Source organism: Octopus bimaculoides, chromosome 8 (genome assembly GCF_001194135.2).
Source record: "Octopus bimaculoides isolate UCB-OBI-ISO-001 chromosome 8, ASM119413v2, whole genome shotgun sequence".
Taxonomy (NCBI): Eukaryota; Metazoa; Mollusca; class Cephalopoda; order Octopoda; family Octopodidae; genus Octopus; species Octopus bimaculoides.
Genome location: NC_068988.1, coordinates 75653541 through 75673220, shown reverse-complemented (window position 1 = coordinate 75673220; position 19680 = coordinate 75653541). Strand labels below are relative to the sequence as shown.

Here is a 19680-nt window from a genome sequence, read left to right as displayed (position 1 = left end):
CCAGGTTTATGCTATTTATTATTGATGTTGTTTTATTGTCTATTTTGATTTTTGGGGGATATAATCTGTGGTCCATTCTAAGATCTGTGGTTTTCAGTTCTTTGATTATTCTCATTTTCATAGTATCATAATCATTAGGTTTCCCTTCGTTATTCCCAGGTTTTAGATTTGTTTTGCCTTCCTTTTCATTGATATGTTTGTCTGTGGTGTTCTGGATTGGTGCTTTTTGTACATTATTATACATCTCTACGGTCTGGGTTTGTTCTTTTTTGTTTACTTCGTTTTTGGTGGAAATGTTACGTTTGTCTTCGTGTTTTACTATGTCAGTGTTTATATTATTATTTGGCATTATTATGTGGCTACTATCTAGATTTTCCTGACATATTTTTCCTTTCAATTGTTCTATTTCTATTTGTGATATTTTTTTTGCTTTGAGAATATATCTTTGTATGTTAGCTAGTTTATTAGGGTTCATTGTTGTATCCAGGTTTTATTTAGGTTATTTTTCTTCCATATTTTATATGTATGTGTTGTTGAGTTTTCGTTCTTTGGGTAGAGCACTGCTGTAAAGTAAGTGTGTAAGATCGAAATGTATTCCTCACGTGTCCATTTATGCCGTTTTGGTTTTATTTGCAGGACATGAGGAACAACATCTGGCCCTTTATTTTGACGGTCATCATTTTTGTAGGGTACCGGTCCGTTCATTTCTGTTGTCAGATTGTTTTGCATGTGCAGCTCTTCGTACTTTTTGTGTAACAAGTTTAAAGTACGCACTTCCCGGTTGTTATTCTTGGGTGGAATAATACCGGTATTATTTAATCTATTTGTAATTTTTTTGTAGATAGTCTGGTGTTGATGTAACAAGCGTGTTTACATGTTCTGTGCGAGCAGTGGAGATGATATCCAGTTAAAATACATCATTATATTTGGAAAAATAGAAATAAATTTCAATGAGTATTACTTACTCGGATATAGTCCAACCCTTTGTCAGCTATTTTTGGCTCCATGTGATGTCTTTATTTTCGATGTTTTTGGATAAATTTCGGAGCAGTGATTTATCGTTCTCACATGTTAAATGTCCCCAGTGTAATCTCCTTGTTATTATTATTATTATTATTATTATTATTGTTAAGGTGGCGAGCTGGCAGGATCGTTAGCATTGCAAGTAAAAATGCTTAGTGGCATTTTGTGTCCTTATGCTCTGAGTTCAAATTCTGCTGAGGTTGACTTTTCCTTTCATCTTTTCAGGGTTGATAAATTCAGTACCAGTCAATTACTGGACTCAATGTAATTGACTATCTGCTCCCCCAAATTTCAGGCCTTGTACCAATAGTAGAAAGGATTATTATTAAGGTGGTGAGCTGGTAGAATCATTAGCACACTGGGCAAAATGTTTAGTAGCATTTCACTTGTCTTTACATTCTGAGTTCAAATTCCGTTGAAGTCGACTTTGCCTTTCATCCTTTCGGGGTTGATGTACCAGTTAAGCACTGGGGGTGATGTAATCAACTAGTCCTCTCCCACCAAATTTCAGGCCTTGTGCCTATAGTAGAAAGGATTATTGTTATTATTATTATTATTATTAAATAACTTGTCTAATTTATCATGTTCATCATCATTTAATGTCTGTTGTCCATGCTGGCATGAGTTGGATGGTTTGACCAGGGCTGGCAAGTTGGAAGGCTGCACCAGTTGATTTGGCATGGTTTCTTAGGCTGGATGCCCTTCCTAATGCCAACCACTCTGAGAATGTAATGGGTGCTTTATGTGCTGTTTGCATGACACCGATATCTGTCACGACTGCGATTTTGATTGGCTTGATGGGTCTTCTTCTCAAGCATGACACAATGCCAAAGGTCTCAGTAATTGCCTCCGAGAGGCCCAACACTAAAAAGGAACTCAGCCACTTTGCCTCCATGAGGCTTAATGCTTAAAAAGAACTTGCCTCCATGTGGCCCAACGCTTGACAGGAACTTGCCTCCATGAGGCCCAATGCTCCTTTACACATCTGTTCTTGTCCATATGCATCACATGGCCATACTGACACTTTGTCGAACATGCACATTGACATTGCACATCCAGAGATGCATATTGGCTTCATTTCTTTCAAGCTTACACATGTCCTCGGCTGTCACAACCCATGTTTCACTGCCATGTAGCATAGCTGTTCACACACAAGCATCATACAATTTGCCTTTCACTCTGAGAGAGAGGCCTTTTGTTTGTTGACAGCAGAGGTAGGAGCTCTCTGAACTTTGCCCTAATCTTATTCTCACAGTTATGCTCTTGGAGCATCCACCTAGATAACAGAAGCTATCTACTACCTCCAGCTTGCTCCCCTGGCAGTTGAAGTCTATTTTCTGCCCATTTTCAGCATTTATTGCACCTGTGCATCTTCCACATACAAAAGCTCTTTTCCCTGTTAACCTTCCTCTGATATTGCAGCAACTGTTATCTAACCAAAATCCCTTTAAGGGGTGTTTGTCTAATTTTCATCTTTTTCTTGCTTCAGGTCCTTGAATTGGAAGGAAAAGATAAAGGAGAATGGGGCTTCAAGGCCTTAAAACAGATGATTAAAATTAATTTCAAATTGGTAAGTACATCATTAAATCACTGTTGTGTGATGTTTATCTCCAATTCTTTATTTCTCTCTCTGTTATCTTCAGATGGTCTCTTACATGTCTCTGGTGATGTAGAAAGATATATATCACTCTTCTTGTCATTTCAGTTGAGATGCTTTATTCATTTTTAAAGACTATTCAGTATATTTGTTCACTTTTTTTCATTTTTAATTTGGAAGGATGACATTTGAAATACATTTGTCTGCTATTTCGAATGATTGTATGGCATGATGTGATGTATTGCCTTCAACCACATGATGTTTGATATATCCAGTACTATAAATATATGGTTCACACTTGTTAAATTAACTACCTATGTGTCGTCAGTCTGATGATCATGGTTGACTTTGGGGCCACATAATTACTTCAGATTCTTCCTCTCTCTACACCCCAGGAGAATGTAGAGCATGTAGAATGAAATCTTGACTAGAAACAAAATGAGAGGTGCACAGTGAGAATGTGAACACATGACCCATAAGTTGATTGTTCATTTTCATAGCTGTTTTGCCATTTCACTTCACCATTTAAACGGTGGTGGATTCTATCATTTAACTGACTTCTATTTCAAACCTTTTTGGGGATGTGGAAGGGGTCCATTCTATCAAGGTTAAAGCTTTTCATTCTATCTATATTTCTAATACTATTTTGAATAAGGTATAATGTCACAACATCCATTTCTTGTTCTTCATAGAAATTAGTGAAATTTATAAGGAAAGCATACATTCTTGTATATATATTTAGTGTATATTCCTGCCTGAGGTACACTGGTCAAATCCTTGCAGGCTTAATCATTTGCATTGTTTTGGATTAACCGTGTATTATTAGCTTTGAAATTTCACTGATGTAGCTGTTTATTTTTAAAATAACAGTGTAAAATCAGTGTGAGAGGCCAGTTGGAACTAAACAGATAGAATATTTTGGCTGGATATGTTCAGTTTAAATGTTCTTCCAAGGTAGTCCATTGATGGTCTCAGCAATCAGCGGTGTGAACACGTGTGTCTCTGCAACCCAAAGCCAGAAGCACACAGGGGCACACAGGTTGGACACTGGTAGTCCGTGATCAGGACTGAGGTTGATGCGGCTCAGTGATGTCTGTCCATGAGTGTGTGCAGTAATATAGTATAGAACTGTTCCAACTGTTTGATGTTCTGGCAGTATGGAGTCCACATTTTACAGCAGCATGGAGAGAACGACAGCTTTGGACATCTTTAGTTTTGTGGACAGCCACACACCTAGAGTTAATAATTCTTGTTCCCTTTTTTCCTTCTTATCCAAAGGCATTGTTAAATTAACAACCTACCACTAATGATGTGAGGCAGAGACGAGCAATTGACCCAGCGATAGATTCATGATTTATGTCACATTAGTGGTCCTGTTGCTTTTGTTGTTGTAGTTCTTTAAACATATGAAGAATACCAAAACGCTCTTGAGCTGGGTCACATCTAAAGCATCTGTGCTGGTGCCAAATATAAAGCTCCCATGCTGGTGCCACATACAAAGCACCTATACTGGTGCCACATATAACGCACCCATGCTGGTACCACATATAAAGCACACGTTCTGGTGCCATATATAAAGCACCCATGCCAGTGTTATGTAAAAGGTACTCAGTACATTCTGTAAGGTGGTTGGCATTGGGAAGGGCGTTCAGCCATAGAAACCTTGCTGCAACAGACAATTGGAACCTAGACAACTCTCCAGCTGACCAGCTCCTGTCAAACTATCCAATCCATACTTACATGGAAAACAGATGATAAATGATGATGAGTTTTTTAAACGTATATTTTTATATAGCATCTCTTTCACTGTATATATCTTTAAGCATATATTTTCATGTGACACCTCTTCTATTTTTTTAAACTTATATATCACCATGTGACATTAAACTTTTTCACTGTGTAGTTCATTAAACATATATAATAAGATGGACCTTATTAACATGTCTGTTGTCTTGTTTTATGTCAATGTCTCCAAGCTGGTCCTTATATGTGTGCTCTAATGATACTAATATTCTTTTAGTAATAATAATTCACTATTCTTGTGACAAACCTGTTTTCATGTTTCTCTTGATATATTCTGCCAGGAAAATTATGATGAAATGATGAAGCGCTATAAACAACTGCTAACTTATATCAAGTCTGCAGTTACTCGCAACTATTCGGAGAAATCAATTAACTCCATTTTGGATTATATTTCTACATCTCAACAGGTAAAACATATATTTAAAAAAAGGAATTTTTTAAAATTTATTTTGTTTTGTTATTTGTTTTTTTTTGTTCTTTTTTACAAAACTAGGTTACTTTTAACTAGGTACTAGATCTTGTGAGGAAAGGGGTGTAGTCATTTAAGTTACCTTGGTGTATTACTGGTGCTTATTTTATTGATCCTAGAAATTCCAGTAACATTTGAACTGTGAACACAAGAAGTGTAAAAAGTTAAACTCCTTAACAAGAGGTGATAAAACTACTCCTGAAATGGTTATTTGTATTACTACTGAAGAACCTTTAGATGACTCTGATCATGTTACGATCATTGCCAATCTGTCCCTTATGGGCAGTAACAAAAACCACAGCCATCTCCAAACTGCTTGCTTTGACTGGAATAAAGCAGACTGGAACTCTTACTGCACCAAACTGGCTGGAATTTTGTGACTCTAGAGATGTGAACACTATACTTCAGAACATCCTGAACTCAATATGGACAGCATGTGTAGCATCAGTAACACGTAAGCACAAAAAACATCCCAAAAGTGCAACTTGGGAGACTGCAGCAGTCAGACTTGCTAGGAAAGAATGCTGTAATGTTGAATGGGATTACAAACTGCATAAATCAAATATAAATAGAAAAAAGTGCAATCGATCATCCAACCATCTCAAGCAGGTGACAAAAAGGGTAGTACTTGAATAAGAAGAGTGCATAGCGACCAACACTGACAGTAAGATGTTTTGGAAATATGTACATTCAAAGCAGGGACTTCACTCTCCAGTTGGTCCTCTTTGCAATCTCCACACAAGCCAGATTACTGACGATCCCAAAGAATGTGCAGAACTTATTGCTGAATGCTATGCAGGCATTTTTACTGTTGAAAATCAAAATGTACTATCTCCACCACCTCTGATATCAAATTCTATTACAACTATGGAATTTACACCTGCAATGCTGCGGTGTCATCTTAAGAATAAACACAACTATACCTCTCCTGGTCTTGATGGTGTTACGTGCCTGCTTCTCAAATGTGGTGGGTACTTTCTTCTGCACCAGCTTTCACTCTTCTTTCAATTCTGTCTTTAACAATGGTGCTACTCTGGAGCAGTGGAAAACTGCCAGTGTCATTCCTCTCTTCAAAAAAAGGTGACTGCACATCGCCTGTCAACTATTGTCCAGTCACTCTTACTAGCTGCATTGCCAAATTGATGAAGAAACAGCCTGAAACTTCTGGAGTTCTCACAGCCTTATCTGGCCCTTGTAATTTGGATTTATTCCTAATCCAGCTGCTGTGATCAACTTATCGAGTTTCTTGAAGACATCACCCGGATCACTGATGGTGGCGAATGGGTGGATGTTGTTTACCTTGACTTTGCTAAAGCTTTTAATTCTGTGCCACACAAAAGTCTTATTGCAAAACTCTCTGCAATGGGTGTGAAAGATGATCTTTTGGAGTCCTTCATTCTCAGTCATAAAAAAGGTAGTCATAGTTCTAGGACAGTATTCTTCACCCAATGAGATGTCATCTAGTGTACTGCAGGGATCTGTTCTTGGTTCCCTTTTGTTTGTTGCATACATTAATGACATCGATGCCACCTTAAAGAATGTCACAGTGCTGAAATATGCAGATGACATCAAACCGTACCTTGAGATAAAAAGGACAGATCCTGAAAACTATAGATCTTTCCTGCAATCGGACCTGGACACAATACAGCAATGGATCATAGACTGGCAACTCAAGCTAGCTGTGGACAAGTATACAACCACGCATTTTGGGAGAAAAAACCCAGGGCCCACATGCTCCCTCCACAACACTAATATCAAGAAGTCTTCTTGTGAACATGACCTGGACATTACTGTCAGCAGTGATTTGCGCTGGACAAAGCACATCTCTAAAATTGTCCAGAAGGCTGAGGATGTCTTGGCATCACTCAGCAAGAGATTTGTCAGCCGTTCTCCAGCTATCTATTCAAGGCTGTATATGGGTATGGTATGGCCATACTTGGAATTTGTATCACCAGTCTGGAACCCCTATCTTACTCAAAACATTGACTTCCTGGAAACTGTTCAGAGACATGCAACCAAGCAAATACCCTCCATCAGGCATCTATCATACTCTGAATGCTTTGCTTCCCTGGGCTCTGACATCTGGCAACTGATTTGGTAAACACCCACAAAATTTGTTAACCATCATGTCAACAACAACCTTGAAGAGCTTTTTGAATTCCATGTGTCTAATACACGTGGGCATGCCTACTAAGTCAGAAAACAGCACAGCTCCCATGACTTTTTGAAACATTTTCTCACACTCCAGAGTTGCTGAAGCATGGAACAAACTACCTGCATCAGTTTTTAGCTACTGAGACATTGCATCCTTTAAAACCTCTATGCTTCCTGAAATTTGCCAACACAACACCTGATATCTTCCCTTTCATATGCATGCACATGTATATCATGACTCAAAGACTGTTTGCTTTCCTGACATTTGTACATAATCCTATGTACTATACATGCGCCTTTGATAAGTTGTGCACCTGAGCACTATACACAATAATTTCATTATTATTATTTTATTATTAAATAATGGGAACCATTTAATCTAACAATTTACTCTATCAGCCACCTGCTCAGCATTATCAACAACTGATTAAACATTAAGATTTACTCAGTAGGCCACTAATGGGGCCAAACTTGACCTGTGAACAGCACAGGTAGCTTTGCAGCCAATGCATAATATCTTATAGAATCATAATACCTAATATTTGTAGAGTTAATATTGGAATGTTGCCACATTCATGCATTTCTCAGAGATGTAAGCAACATTCATAGTAAGTAGGCATTTAATATTAATTATAACTTATAGACTACAGTATTGGTAGTGAGATACATGAGATACATTTTGGTATCTTGCTCATTCTAAATTCATGGATGTTCAACTTATTTTCACCTAATGTTATATAAAATAACTACCCCTAGTAAACTGGGCTTTAAATATCTATTACCTATCCTTCCTTCCAAAAATAATCTACTAGTCTTTATTTGTTTTGTGCTTAGTTAGAATTTACTAAAACATGTATAGATTGTGACACTGTGATGTACTTGGTTCCCATATAATGAGTTCATGTTTCTTTGTAAGCAGCAGTGTTTTGACCGGATGGTCTAAGAAAAGACAATTATCTCTACCTGCTTCAGGATTCATTAGACAATCATGATGAAATATGATCTGTGAACTGCTTATCTACTTTTGTACTAAACAGTATTCAAAAATCTAAACCAACATAGACATATGTGTGGAAAAATTACCATGTACATCTTTCTAACATCCTATAAATGATAACCACAAATTTTAGAACAGACTGCTTGTAATAAAGATGGTTTCACTGACCATGGCTAATCTGCTAACCACTCATCCAAGTTGAAACCAGCATGCCAGACAATTTATCTTTGTATAAGTACAAAATGTATGAGTTGCTCTTATTTCAGTTGATTAACTATTTCTTTTAAATGATACATAGGACATGGCTGACTGGAGTTACCAAAGTATTTGATAATAAAAAAAACATTTTAAAATCCCTTGTATCATTAATTGTTGTTCAGTCATTCTCTCAACTTCTACCTTTAATTTTATTTTTGAAGAATTATTTTTAAGAATGTGTTTGTGTCAGTTTTGTAGAGTGTGTATGAACCATTTGATAGGTAAAATATCAGAGTATCAATTTGGACAAAGGACACAGAGTATCATACTGGACAAAGAGCTCTTGGGTCTTTCAAATATTATCTTCTGAATTCAAATCCCACGAAGTCAACTTCATCTCACAAAAATTTGTAAAATAGTATGTCATGAATTGGTGTTAATTCAGATGGCTCTAGTCCTCACCATCAGTTATTGCTCTGTGTCAGATAGATCAATATATGTGGCAAAATCAGTAGAGCAGCAGACAATATACCTTGTGGCATTTGTATCCTTTTATGTTCTGAGTTTGAGTCCTGTTGAAGTTATGAATAACATATTCTGAAGTGAATTGTATAAATACCAGTGGCATGCAAGGAAATCAATGTGTTACTGTGTCCTCCACAAAAGATAGAACCTGACTTTTAGGACCTTATGTTTTTAGTCTCTTTTCCATGCTAGCATGGGTTGGACGGTTCCACTGAGGTCTGGGAAGCCAGGAGGCTGCACCAGGCTCCAGTCTAATCTGGCAGTGTTTCTACAGCTGGATGCCCTTCCTAACGCCAACCACTCCGCAAGTGTAGTGGGTGCTTTGTACGTGCCACCTGCACAGAAACCAGTCAAGGCAGCGCAGGCATTGGCCATGTTCTGATGGTGTTTATTACGTGCCACAGGCACAGGGATCACAACTACAATTTCCATTTGATTTTCATTTTGATGTTTATGTACTTGACTCAATAGGTCTCCTCAAGCACAGCATGTCGCCTTATGATCCGAGGTACTTTTGAATGGGCTGGGGCTGGTTATGCGAAACTGGTGTAGGATACAGCCATGAACTCACTTTATTTGCCGGGTCTTCACAGTCACAGCATATCTCCAGAAGTCTTGGCCTTTCGTCATTGCCTCTGTGAGGCTCAACGTTTGAAGGTCATGCTTCACCACCTCATCCCATGACTTCCTGGGTCTACCTCTACCCCGGATTCCTTCAACTGTTTGGGAGTGGCACTTCTTCACACAACTCTACTCATCCATTCGTAGTACATGACCATACCAGCGCAAACGTTTCTCTTGCATGCTACATCCGATGCTTCTTATGTCCAACATTTCACTCAGGGTACTTACATTATGTCGTGTGTGCACACTGACATTACACATGCAGCGGATCATGCTAGCTTCATTTGTCCTCAGCAGTCATAGATAATAAAGGAAATGTTGAACTGAGTGAGGAAGAGGTAGAGACCATAGCCTTAATAGGGGCTCCAATACTGATGAGAATAAATTATTGCATTTTGACAACTACATGATGAATGTGTTCTGAATAAATGTTGTCTGTAATCTGGTTTCAATACTTTGTTGGAACATTTCATTTACACTGCTGATGCATAAATACCACAATTTAACACTTTTTAAGAACATTTAAATTGTTGATTTTCACCTTGTCATACATTTCATATTTCAGTTCTGATTATATATATATATCGTCATCATCATACATCCACATTTTCATCTTGTCATATGTTGAGGGCAGTTGTTCTTACTATTGCTTTTTAGCAATCTCTAATGACATAATGTACCTCTACTAAAACCAGGATACATATAGTAAATATAAGTATGTGTATGAGTGTACCAATGTATAGGTATGTATATTCATATATCTGTGTTTAAACACATGGTTATTTGTTTTTGAATAACTACATTGGCTGCAGACTTTCTATTTATATGACTTCTTGTTGATGTTTTGTCTTTCAATTTCAGATGGTATTGCTTCAGAATTTTTATGAAACTACTTTAGAAGCTCTAAAAGAAGCCAAAAATGAAAGACTATGGTTCAAAACCAACACCAAGCTTGGTAAACTTTATTTTGACAGAAACGAATATGGTAAATTGAAAGCCATTCTGAAAGAGCTTCATAATTCCTGCCAGGTTGGTACTTGGAAATATCAGTTTTAGTAAATGTATATGGTATAAAAATATTCATTTATACTCGAGGCACAAGGTCTGAAATTTTGGGGGAGAGGGCTAGTTGATTAGATCAACCCCATTACACAACTGGTACTTAATTTATTGACCCTGAAAGGATGAAAGGCAAAATCGACCTTGGCAGAATTTGAACTCAGAATGTAACGACAGACGAAATACTGCTAACATTTCTGCCAGCTTGCCGCCTTATGGCCTAAAACATTGGTTAAATAAGTAATTTGTGTGTGAGAAAGAGAGAGTGTATGTGCATCAACATTGTTTTAATGTTCACTTTTGTATGCTTGTGTAGATCATATGGAGTTCATTGAGGTAGATTTTCTACAGCCAGATGCTCTTTCCTGTTGCCTTCTTTCAGTTTCTGTTTACCAAATCTACTCACAAAACTTTGGTAGGTCCAAGGTTGTAGTAGAAGATAGTGGCCCAAAGTAGCACACAGTGGGACTGAACCTGAAACCATATGTAGATAGAAAGGGCTGCTCCAGCATTCAGCTAATACTCATTTTCAGCTGTGTAGATTAAAGCAGTGTTTAAATGAAGTGTCTTTTGTTGCAATATTTCTTTTGAAATACACTGCTTTTCTTTCAGTTAATTTCAAAAATAATGGAGAATTTTCTAAAATAATTTTGTCATAAAGTCTGTGTTTTGAACATAAATCAACATGAAATTTTGACTGAATGTTTTAATTTAGCACACTTCAAAACAAGGAATTTGTATCATAGAATCACATGCTGTTTCAGACAGGTTGATATTAAAAGAGCCCACAGTCTGATCACAGGATTAATGTTATATTGATGAGTATGTTGTATCGGGTTTTCAACCTTTCAGACCACTGGTCTTTGTAGTTATGATGCACTACCAATGTGTTAATCAATTTCGTATTTTATTATTACTTTACTTTTCATTTTTCAATTCTTTGGAAAGAATCACATATCAGATTGTTGTATATCATAACGTGTTGCAATGGTACCTTATATATCTCTCTCTCACACACACACTCTCTCTCTCTCACACACACACACACTCTCTCTCTCACACACACACACACATTTAAATAGAGTGTGTTATGACCATTATTATTAAAATGCCACATAATATGCTGTTGTCTGTTGAGTTAACATTTATATTTTATTCAATTCCATGAAATGTTAGACTAAAGAAGGTGAAGATGACCTAAAAAAAGGTACACAGCTTCTTGAAATATATGCTTTAGAAATCCAGATGCACACTGTACAAAAGAATGATAAGAAATTAAAGGTAAGCCTATAACGCAACATCTGTGTTCAAAATATTAAATGTTTTCTTAACAAATCACCACAAAAATACAAGAAACATGAAAGGTTGATGCAGGCCACATCATATTGCCTATACTATGAAACAAAAATACTCATGGAAACATTACTGGATATACAGGGAGCACAGTTTGTCACTCCAGTTCCTTCTACTAAATATTCAATCAAAATTTAAGCCTTAGACATATCTAGAACAACACAAAAAATTATAGTAAGATGAAAACTAACTGGTGACCTTGTTTAGTTACTCAGCATGTTAATCTAAGCTGCAATAGTTTTACAGTTTAAACTTGTTATTGATAATAAATATTATAAATTTATCTATATTGTTAAAGTTATCTGTACAAAGAGATTTAAAAAATGTCCATTCCAATCTATCAGTTTCTCTATTAATTCTCTATTTTCTTTAATTTCACAGAGTTTAGGCTGAATTTCACCTTTTTCTTTTTCTTTCCTACTCAGAAACTATATGAACAATCATTGCACATAAAATCTGCTATACCACATCCCTTAATCATGGGAGTGATACGAGGTAAGGTAAACCATTTCACATCCTTTATCTCTGCATCTTCTTCAGCCAATCTAGAGAGTTTTTATACAGTTGTTCATTATGTTTATTTTGACAGTCAATATCTCTGAGCAGTAAATCACCCAGTTTAAATCAATTGCATTATACAAAAATTATTAAACAAGGAAGTTACATGGCTTGGATTAAAGTCCTGTCAAAACTATTCTATCAACAAGATCAACACAAACCAATGCGTGTGTTTGCACATTGGGACTCAAGCTGCAAGAAATGACAGAAAAACACTACCATCTTAAAATAGTTTAATGCAGTCATGTAAACACTATAGCTGAAAGTTCAAAACAGCTAATGGTCACAACTATAATGTGTTTGATCAGAGGTAGCCTTTTGATAAAAAGACAAGTTATGGCCTTGTTTGAACATTTAGTACTATATTGTAGCTAGCTTGTCCAGTTCAAATACAAGAGACTAAATGTTTTGCCCAGATTTTAGAATAAAAACAACATGGCTACAACTAGAAGTTGTTGATTCAGTAGTTAGCTTCAACTACTTCATTACTATAATTGATCTGATCAAGACACTAGTCAATTATCTATAACAATAGTTCAATATGCATTGATATAGACAAAATAGTTACAGCTGTTAGTCACTGGCTTCATTACTAACAATGGTTTAGAATCAGCTATCTAGAATAATAGTTCAATGTGTGTTGAACTACTTGTTAGTGTTTTGTTTCTTTATTAGAATGTGGTGGCAAAATGCACTTGAGGGAAGGAGAATATGAAAAATCACACACAGACTTCTTTGAAGCATTTAAAAATTATGATGAATCTGGTAACCCCAGGTAAGGCTCCTTTTCAGTTTTACACAGCAGTTGGGCCTAGGTAAGTTCCCAATCATTTTAAAGTTATAATACCACTCTGTGTTCATTTCCAACAGTTCCATTTACTTGTATAGTCCTTTTAGAATCTATAGTCCCAGTTAGATTGTTTTACTGATGATGTCCAATAAAACTGAAACATGTCCACAGTTGTCACCTAGTGCCAGATGTCACTGTATTACGCAATGAGTTTTAACCAAGTCATTTACTCGTATCAATTAAGTAGACTATATCCCTACTTCTAAATTAAAGAACATGTATCTTTGGTAGATGTCATTAATAAAAGTACTGCACATTTATTTACTCATATTTCTTTTCACTCTGAGTTCAAATCTTGCTAGGATCAACTTTACTTTACAGCTTTCCTGAGTCCATGAAATAAATGCCAAACTTTAATTCTCCAAAATGTCAGTTGTTATACATCATCATGATTTTAAAGTCCACTTTTCTATGATTGCATGAGTTTGGAACTTATTGAAGCAGTTTTTCTATGACTAGATACCCCTCCTGTCACCAACTCTCATCTGTTTCCAAGCAACATATTTTCTCATGGCCAGACATGATTTTCATGGAAGGCTGGTAACAAACAACACTGCCAGTTGGACAGTGACCCAGATCCACTCAAAAGACTTTGATTGATCCAAGGCTAAGACACTAGCCCAAGGTGCCAATCACACACAAGTAACTTTAACTGCACACTCATGCCTGTGTTACAGACGTTGCATTACTGCAGACTGGGCTTTTAGATTTACTTACACTATACTTTTGCAAGAAGCCTTCATTCATGGCTCCCAAAATCCTCATTTGCCTGTCGAGTTAATAAAATCATCATCATCATCATCATCATCATCATCATCGTTTGAGACAAATTAGTTTACATATATTCCAGTATATATTTTACTGTTTGTTCTGTTTCTAGACGCACTACATGCTTGAAATATCTTGTTTTGGCCAATATGCTGATGAAATCCGGAATTAACCCTTTTGACTCTCAGGAAACTAAACCTTACAAGAATGATTCTGAAATATTAGCTATGACTAATTTAGTTAGGTAAGTTATTTCTGATAATTTGTTTATATGTGTCTGTGATTGATATTGGTATGGTTTTATCTTACATACAGCTAACCTTGAATTATGTTCTTTAGCCCCAAACTAGCCTTAAATCAGCACACCTATGATGAAATGTGCTTTAGATGTGACCATCTCATGTTTTTTTTTTTTATTTCTGACAGGGTGTCAGGTGTAATTTAAGGGAGTTTTAACTGCTATTTCTAGCTTATAAAGTAACTGTTTAGAAGTTCTGTTGTTGATTTAGCCATTGAATGATTATTTACAAATGTAATTTAATATTTTGCATAAAAGATTAAGCTATTTGCTACAGTGGTGTGTGTATATGGGACGTATGTTTATATATATACCATCAATGATATCTTAATGTATGTGTATGTGTTACTCTTCTCCAAGAGCTTTTTCAAATACTTTTGTCCTTTTATCATTTGAAAGATAGTAAGTTAGTCTTTCTACGACTTTCAGGAAACCATTGAGTTGGTTCTTTAACTCTGGTTTTCAGAGTGTTAAGTGATAATGAATACATCAGCTCTTGGATAGAAAATACAAGTTTATCATAGTTAACTTTCACTTTTCCTCTCTCTGACTAGTGAGGAAACTGTTACACTTTGTAACTGGAATCACAAAAATACACCTGTACTAGACTTGAACTCAGAACCAGCAAATTAAGTTGGCAGCAAATATCGTTTCCACTCAACAATTTTGATCTCTTCATGCATTACTGATAGCAGCAATTGTTCCTTTCATCAGTGACTATTGCTATTGACAATGTTAACTTCTCCAAGATCCCTATTAAACAACTTGCTTTTATACCCTGCTATATGACAGAGATGAACTGAGTACTGTAGGTGATATAGTTGACAGAGGTGAACTAGTTAAGGTAGCTGGAGATGAAGTATACCACCTCACCCTCCCCAATTCATCTCTGTAAACACAGCAGTTTGTTTTGTAGGTACCATGGATAGTATAGTTTACAAGGTAGAACTATATCCAAGTTCACCTCTATCTATAAGCAGTGGCTACACTTTGTTTAGCAATTTACAGTACTAATTTTCCTGCAAGAAAACTTATCTCTGATAGCCCAATTTCCTGTCCTAGCAGATATATGTCTCTCAGTTGCTTAGTGCTACAATCACTGATGTTGCCCAATGTTATATGGAAAACATTAACCAGCAAATTGCTTTTACACTTGGTGAAATTATAAACTCCACAGAGGCTTTTTATTAACCAACAGGCATTACCAGATTCCTTTTTTTTTTTTTTGAAGTATAAATATTAATTTACTACCTACTAATATTAATTAAGCATTGTTACTTGTTGTATTGAAACTCATTTAATCTTCGTTTTCTTGTGGTGTTTAGTGCTTATCAAAACAATGATATCGATGAATTTGAGAAAATTCTCCAAAGGAACAACAAAAATATCATGGAGGACCCATTTATTCGTGAACATATTGAAGGTAGGTGGCTGTCGATTCATTCATAAAGTACAAAAAAGCTCAAAAGAAATAGCTATAAATATCTGGAAATTATTGTTAATGTTATCAATAAAAGTATTGACATGTTTGCTGGAAATTTAAGTAACAATGCTGTTTTAACTGCTGATATTTTAAATGAAATACAAGTTAGTGTTCCATCAAAGAAACAAAGTAACAGATTGAAAGATAAATATCTTATGATCTTGAACAGTGGTGAATTATTGGTAGAATTCCAAATTTTTTCCTGGTACTAGACTATTTTAACATTGAGGAAACCCTTAAATCATTTAAAAGCCCAAATGAGGCCACAGAATAGTGTTGTAGAAACCTTTCTTGTGTGGTGTAGTCTTAAAACCCTCAAAAATACAACATTGACTGTCTGTTACACAACTATAGAATATCCATCTCTTGATTGTTTTCAATGATATACACATGTATAGAACTGGTTGTCTCAAAACCCTATAATAGAAATAACCCTTACCTGTTGGCCGGCATTGGCCCTTTCAGGAGAGATATTGACAACAAAGATGAAAGAGATAGAAATATTTGATGACAGACCTCCTCTATTATATGGACACCAACAGATATAGACAATTTCATAATGACCTCAGGATGTTGAGCCTCGTGGAGGAGATGACAAAGGACAGAGATGATTTTTTATTTGGTGTGCTTAAGAAAACCCCTCCATCTAAGCAAAAATATGATATGTTGCTTATGTCTATGCCCTTGTATCCAATCTGCGCTCGATGAACCTATCCCCATCTATAACTCATCTTCCCAACACTCACCCCTCCATCACTCTTCTGACTATGGCACTACTCACTCCTGCTATAATTATGAGAGCAGAATTACACATATTTCATCCCATAGTGCTCATCTTCCTAGAGCCACTTCCTTTTTCTCAGTATCACCCATTCCTGTACACTCCTCATTTTGTTAAAGCAGCCCTCCCTTCTCTCCATTAACTGTTTGTCTCTCATCATTTCCATCCTCACGTACTTCTGACTTTGTCCCTGGTGCTGAGCCACCTATTACTTCCCTAATCCACACCTTTTTTCCTTCACTTTCCCCTCCAACAGATATTAATGGTTGGCTTTGCTTCCACCCATATTCACTACTCACTGCATTGCCCTCTATCCAGCTGCTACTTATTTCTCACACTCTTGCGAACTTACTTATCCACTCTTACCATGTCTTTTATATTTCCTTCTCTTCCAACTTGGGCAACCATGTGTCTCCCCTGCAGCAAGATGCCTGTTTCTGTCCTTCTTTCATACTTTAGCATCTTACTGCCTAGCATAAAGCCACCTTCATCAGCACTGCCCTCCCCACTCAGTTGCCCTCCCCACTCAATTGCCCTCCCCACTCAGTTGCCCTCCCCACTCAGTTGCCCTCCCCACTCAGTTGCCCTCCCCACTTGTCTGTGAGTTACTTGGTGACCTCACTAGAGCTAGTGCTACTTAAAAAGCACTCATTAGGCTCTGTAAAGTGGTTGGCATTAGGAAGGAAACCATGCCAAAGCAGACATTGGAGTTTGGTGCAGTCCTCTGACTCACCAACACTTGTTAAAACCATCCAACCCATGCTTGCATGAAAAATGGACATTAAATGATGATGATGTTGTAGGTGTTCTCAACGTACCTGTGCACATTGTGACAGAATATTTGTCAGGATATGAGAATTGACCCCACATAAACCTAACCGGAGGTACCAATATGTAATCCCTTTCTCTATAACTGTGAAACAATCTAAACTGTGCATCAGCTGTTGGTTTATCTTTGTGATTTGGATGATTTGACAAAGTGGGCTCAAGATTGCATAACAAGCTGGCAAGTTTTGATACAAACATGGAATAAAAATTGCTTAAAATTTTTTGTACAAGGTCAGCAATTTTGAGGAGAAAGAGTAAGTATTCATTATCCACAATACTTAGCTGGTACTTTATTTTATTGACCTTGAAAGGGTGAAAGATACAGTTGACCATGACAGTATCTGAACTCAGAATGTTAAGTGTTGGAAGAAATACCACTTAGTATTTTGTCCAATGGCCTAACATTTCTTCCGTTTTACTCTTAATAATAATAATAATCCTTTCTACTATAGGCATAAGGCCTGAAATTTTAGGGGAAGGGTATAGTCAATTACATCAACCCCAAAAGGATGAAAGGCAAAGTCAGTCTCAGCAGATTTTGCACACAGAATATAAAGACAGACATAATGCCAATAAACATTTTGCCTGGCATGCTAATGATTCTGCTACCTCAACTTCTCAAGTGTAAATATGTTGTTTTCCTTTTATGCTACCATAAAATTACATTTGGAAATTCTCATTACAAAATTCTATATTTCTTTCACCACTGTCTTGTAAAAAAAATTGATAGCTTGTGTCAAAATTATAAAGAATATCAAGGGATGATGTCTTATCATTTAACAATTTGTGTAGACTTTACCAGTGTTAGGTTTCAGTTTTGTCAATGTCATTGAAACTAAATTAAACATGTCAGCTTTGTCCTCTAGAACCAATGAACTCCAGTAAAATCAACCATAAACTGTACCAGTTCTACCTTGTACTCCTCTACTGTATGGTCTAGAATGGACATCATACTATATACTTACATATCCCTAGTCACAAATCACTTCTAAATATTCAGTCTGTCAACACTGGAACTACATAGCATGCTGCGTTATTTAAAATATTAAGATGTGTGCATGTGTATATATGTACATGCACTCAGGCATGTATATTTACACACACACACACACACACACATATTTGATATGTATGTATATTCACACACATATATATATGTATACACACACACACGTACATATGCATGTATGCACTTTTATATATACTTTATTGTTTTTGTTTCCAGATTTATTAAGAAATATCCGTACCCAAGTATTGATTAAGCTCATCAAACCATATACTCGGATACACATCCCTTTCATATCAAAGGTGAGCTTAGTGCCTTCATTATCTCCACTAAAATGTTTCCTGGAAATTTTTTTCACTTACAAATTTAAATATTTAGATATTGCCATTATCACCATAGTCATTAACACTCAGTGTTATATATATATTTGAAAGTCTATGAGAATTATTTAATACAGTTTTGAAGTGTAAAAGTGATTTTTTTAAAAAGATTATTTAAAGAACAAAATGTTATGAAATCTGATATCGGGATGTTACTAACCTTTTTTGAGAAGATTTTTTCTGGTGCGAGTGCTTTCATTTAGATACACACACAGATGGAGACATGACTGTGTGCTTAAGAAGCTTGCTTCCCAACCCTGTGATCCTGGGTTCAGTCCTACTTGGACAAGTCTTTTCTGCTATAACTCCTCACAAGACTTGTGAGTGGATTTGTAGACAGAAACTGAAAGAAGCTCATCTGTTTGTATGTGTGCCCATGCCTAGGTATCTCGCAATGGTTGTCAATAAACATCACCATCATATAAAGTTATTCATTTCTAGTCTTCTATGAGGAATATATCTAGCTATGGAAAAATATTACCTTGCTTGGAAACAGGTGAGGGTTGGCTACAGTAAGAGTACTGATATGATATTACACACACACACACACACACACACACACACATGATATATATATATATATCATCATCATCATCATCATCATCGTTTAACGTCCGCTTTCCATGCTAGCATGGGTTGGACGATTTGACTGAGGACTGGTGAACCAGATGGCTACACCAGGCTCCAATCTTATCTGGCAGTTTCTACAGCGGGATGCCCTTCCTAATGCCAACCACTCCAAGAGTGTAGTGGGTGCTTTTACGTGCCACCAGCACGAAGGCCAGTCAGGCGGTACTGGCAACGGCCACGCTCAAGATGGTGTAAATTTTGACATCCTTAAACTGGGTGGTTGATATTCATACCACATAACAAAGCCTCTGTCGCTAGATTTCTCTTATGAGAATTTATTGCACTTTCTTTGCAAT

At 36.4% G+C, this 19680-nt stretch overlaps 1 protein-coding gene across 1 annotated transcript in view; it reads left to right on the top strand.

Moving 5' to 3' along the window:
• Positions 1-19680, top strand: part of LOC106872704 (COP9 signalosome complex subunit 2) — a 79980-nt gene that overhangs the window by 27255 nt on the left and 33045 nt on the right. The window contains exons 3-11 of the mRNA XM_052970193.1: positions 2513-2593; positions 4705-4830; positions 10252-10419; positions 11626-11730; positions 12228-12297; positions 13036-13135; positions 14091-14222; positions 15602-15699; positions 18594-18676. Coding sequence (XP_052826153.1) covers positions 2513-2593; positions 4705-4830; positions 10252-10419; positions 11626-11730; positions 12228-12297; positions 13036-13135; positions 14091-14222; positions 15602-15699; positions 18594-18676 — 963 coding nt within the window. The remainder of the gene's footprint in view (positions 1-2512; positions 2594-4704; positions 4831-10251; positions 10420-11625; positions 11731-12227; positions 12298-13035; positions 13136-14090; positions 14223-15601; positions 15700-18593; positions 18677-19680) is intronic.